Below are 2,997 nucleotides of genomic sequence, written 5' to 3'. Positions count from 1 at the left end.
AATTCTTCAAATTAGCACAGGGATGCGTTTTTGGGCAAAATTTCCAGCCTGCCAAAATACGCCTCCCTTATCTATATCCCTCAAATATTATCCTATTGATTTAAAACTTATACCAACAGTTCATGGAACTACTCAGATTATATAGAAAAAGTTATTTCACTCTTAACTCTCTAATTCTTCAAATTAGCACAGGGATGCATTTTTGGGCAATAAAGTTCGACTCATATGTGTCAATAAAAGTGTAAAAACCGTATTTATTTCAAATAATTTGCGAAATAAAACCCACCGTATTAGGGATTACATGGTTAGGAAACGTGATAATGTTACAAWTATCTTTAAAATTTCCTCTTCGGTCATATTTTATCCGTTTCCTCGTCAATATGCGAGAGCTTAGAGCGATGCGCGCTCCCGCGACGGGATGCAAATTTGGGCAGGCGTGCTTTTCTGGGCATAACACCTGTTTCGCTTTGACTAATTAATTTTCTTATAACTTATAATGATGTCAGTACCACGGACAGCACCAGCACATGTCAGGATCACAGCTAGTGAACTGGAAAGCTACCAACAGTGCCATTTACAGGTAAACAGGTTTTGTATGCTACTACCTTAAACTAAAACGTTTTTTGGTGTTGGAGGTGGATTTTATGTAACATAGACCAACACATAGTAGTGTAGCATGTTGAAGTAAAATGAAAATTATATATAGTTTCCAAAATAATTAAGAAGAAATATTGATTATTTTGCATTCAGCTCTACATACTCTGATGCATCCAGTGTCTCCAAGTGTCTTCAGAAGTCCCCTAATCAGTAAACATAGTACACCAAAGTGTAATTTAAACAGAATTTTTATGCATCTCTTCTGTTTCTGGCCTACTATGTTAGAGAACTTAAGTGAACTAAAACTTAAATCTTTAAAGCTTGATTTGCCTTGCACGAATTGCCAACTCCAGTGTAGTCCACAAAACCAGAGAGCTCAGCCAGCAGCTCATGCACAGACAATCTGTGAAGACAGGCGCACCAGTTTGCTGATGACTGAACACGGATGACACAGCAGGATCCTCAGATTTGGATAAAGACTGAAAATTGGTGTACAGACCATATTTTATTTGTTTGGGGGGTTTTTTGCATTAAGGCAACCCTTCAAGAATAAATACCTGTACCTGCATTCCTAAGTATGTGTTGTTCATGAACTGTTTCTGTGCATTTTTCTTGTGTGGAAGTTGTTTTAAATGCAGTGAGTGTTTAATATTCATAGTATGCAGTCAAAGGAGACTGAAAGGCTTGAAAGAAACAAGAGCGGTATATTGAAATGCACAAATGATGCCTTCTCATCATTTCTGAAGGTTTTCAAATAATATTTTACTTGTGTTGTGTAAGTCTTTTAAGGAAGTGAAAGTGTAAAACCGTTTCTATTACACATTTGCATGTCTTCTTATAGAGGAGATTTCACTGAAATGATAGGAGAGCTTCAACTATAAAGTCTCATGTATGTCTGCAGTTTCATTATCCTCACGTGTGAACACTAAAGCATAAGTAAAAATCCATAAAGATTTTTCTGAAAGGCATGTTAGCTGTTTTGCTCAGAGAATGACTGAAATGAAGAAGTTTGTAGAAGATACTGATAAAAAAAAAAAGGAAGAGAGCCGCCCCGCGCATGCGCGCCGGTGAACAGTTACCATAGCGTTTCTGAGACCTGCTGAGTGAGTTGATTTAACTTCTCGTTGCTCGTCCTTCACTAAACAAGGGCATGAAACATTTCTCCTGAATTCAGACAGTTTTAAAAAAAAGAAAAAAACATCTCTAGCTGATGCTGTGTGATATCACACTATTTGACAGTAAGCCATTTATGTGACGCACCTGCAGTGCCGAAAAAACACTAATGGATATTATGCGGTGGAAATCTCCGTTTGGGTTTGGAAAGAAATGACTGTTTATTGTGGCTTTCGCGTGAAAGAGGTGAGTAATACATTTTGGTTTCAATTTAAGAAACAATTACCTGTTCTGTTAATTTTGGAGGTTGTTTGTGTTTCAAACACTAATGCCAAACAAAGAGGCAGGAAAAACCTTCACACAATGTGAAGACGATACAAAGTAAAAATATCTGGTTGGGATATTTATGTATTATATAGGATATTATAGTTAAAAACTGGGATTTTGAAGTAAAACCACGTGCGAAATTTGAAAGGGGGATGTTGAACCGTGGTAGACTCTTTTCCTCTTTTGAACAGCTGTTTCCTGAGGACTTTCTTCAAATATCCTGCTAAATACGTGCAGGCTGGATTCTGTTACTTTCGTAAATGGATGAATTAACTTTTTTTATTTTATTTTAAATGCAGACTACGTTCAGTTCTCGATGTGAACAAACTGACAAAGATATTCTGACAAGAAAATAAGGCTGCGATGTACCAAATGACTCCTCGTAAATTAGTTTTGAAATACCATTGAATTGGCAGAATTTCTCTTTGCTGCTCCAACAAGGGCCTGGTCTCTAGAAATCCTATCTTTTTCCAGTCAATTAACACATTATATGAAGTGATACCAGGCTCTTCTTGCAGCACTCAATGGACAGTTACTGAGCGATGAAGTTCCAAAGTTAGTTTTTAGTACTGTATGTATAAAGTGTTTATACAAAGGCACAGAGAAAGCGATTAAAAGAAAAATTATTTAAATGGAAGCTGTTTTCTGTGATATGCCTGTAATCTTTCAAGCTGCAAGGGCGCAAGATGGAGACTTAAAACATCAAACAGGAAGACTGAAAATAGCACAACAAATGAGGCTGGAATCTTTGTCACTCTGTTAAAGGTTACCTGACCTGTGTGATGTTTACACAGGTAGGTGGCTTTGTTCTGAAATCTTGGAAGCTCTTCCTTTTGGGAACACTTGACATTTTGGTGCTTCTCCTTCCTATATACCAATCGAGCCAATTGGCTGGAATCGTTTGCCTCTTGTGGTGTGACAAGCCCAAAAGCACAGCAGAAATGTTTATTGTTGTTTAAA

The 2,997-nt window shown here is 37.1% G+C and overlaps 1 protein-coding gene across 2 annotated transcripts in view; it reads left to right on the top strand.

Moving 5' to 3' along the window:
* The first annotated feature begins 523 nt into the window (after nt 1-523).
* The window catches only part of zdhhc11 (zDHHC palmitoyltransferase 11), a 7,937-nt gene continuing 5,463 nt past the window's right edge, over nt 524-2,997 (top strand). Inside the window, exon 1 of one of the 2 annotated variants that reach the window (XM_008432552.2) lies at nt 524-580. Coding sequence is in view for 1 of the 2 variants with exons in the window: in XM_008432551.2 (XP_008430773.1) it covers nt 1,924-1,956 (33 nt within the window). In the remaining variant the exon portion in view is untranslated. Of the gene's footprint in view, nt 581-1,659; nt 1,957-2,997 lie in introns of those variants that run through there. The other variant, XM_008432551.2, reaches the window with a different exon arrangement.

This window comes from Poecilia reticulata, linkage group LG16 (assembly GCF_000633615.1).
Source record: "Poecilia reticulata strain Guanapo linkage group LG16, Guppy_female_1.0+MT, whole genome shotgun sequence".
Classification (NCBI taxonomy): Eukaryota; Metazoa; Chordata; class Actinopteri; order Cyprinodontiformes; family Poeciliidae; genus Poecilia; species Poecilia reticulata.
This window is presented reverse-complemented; position numbering and strand designations above follow the sequence as displayed.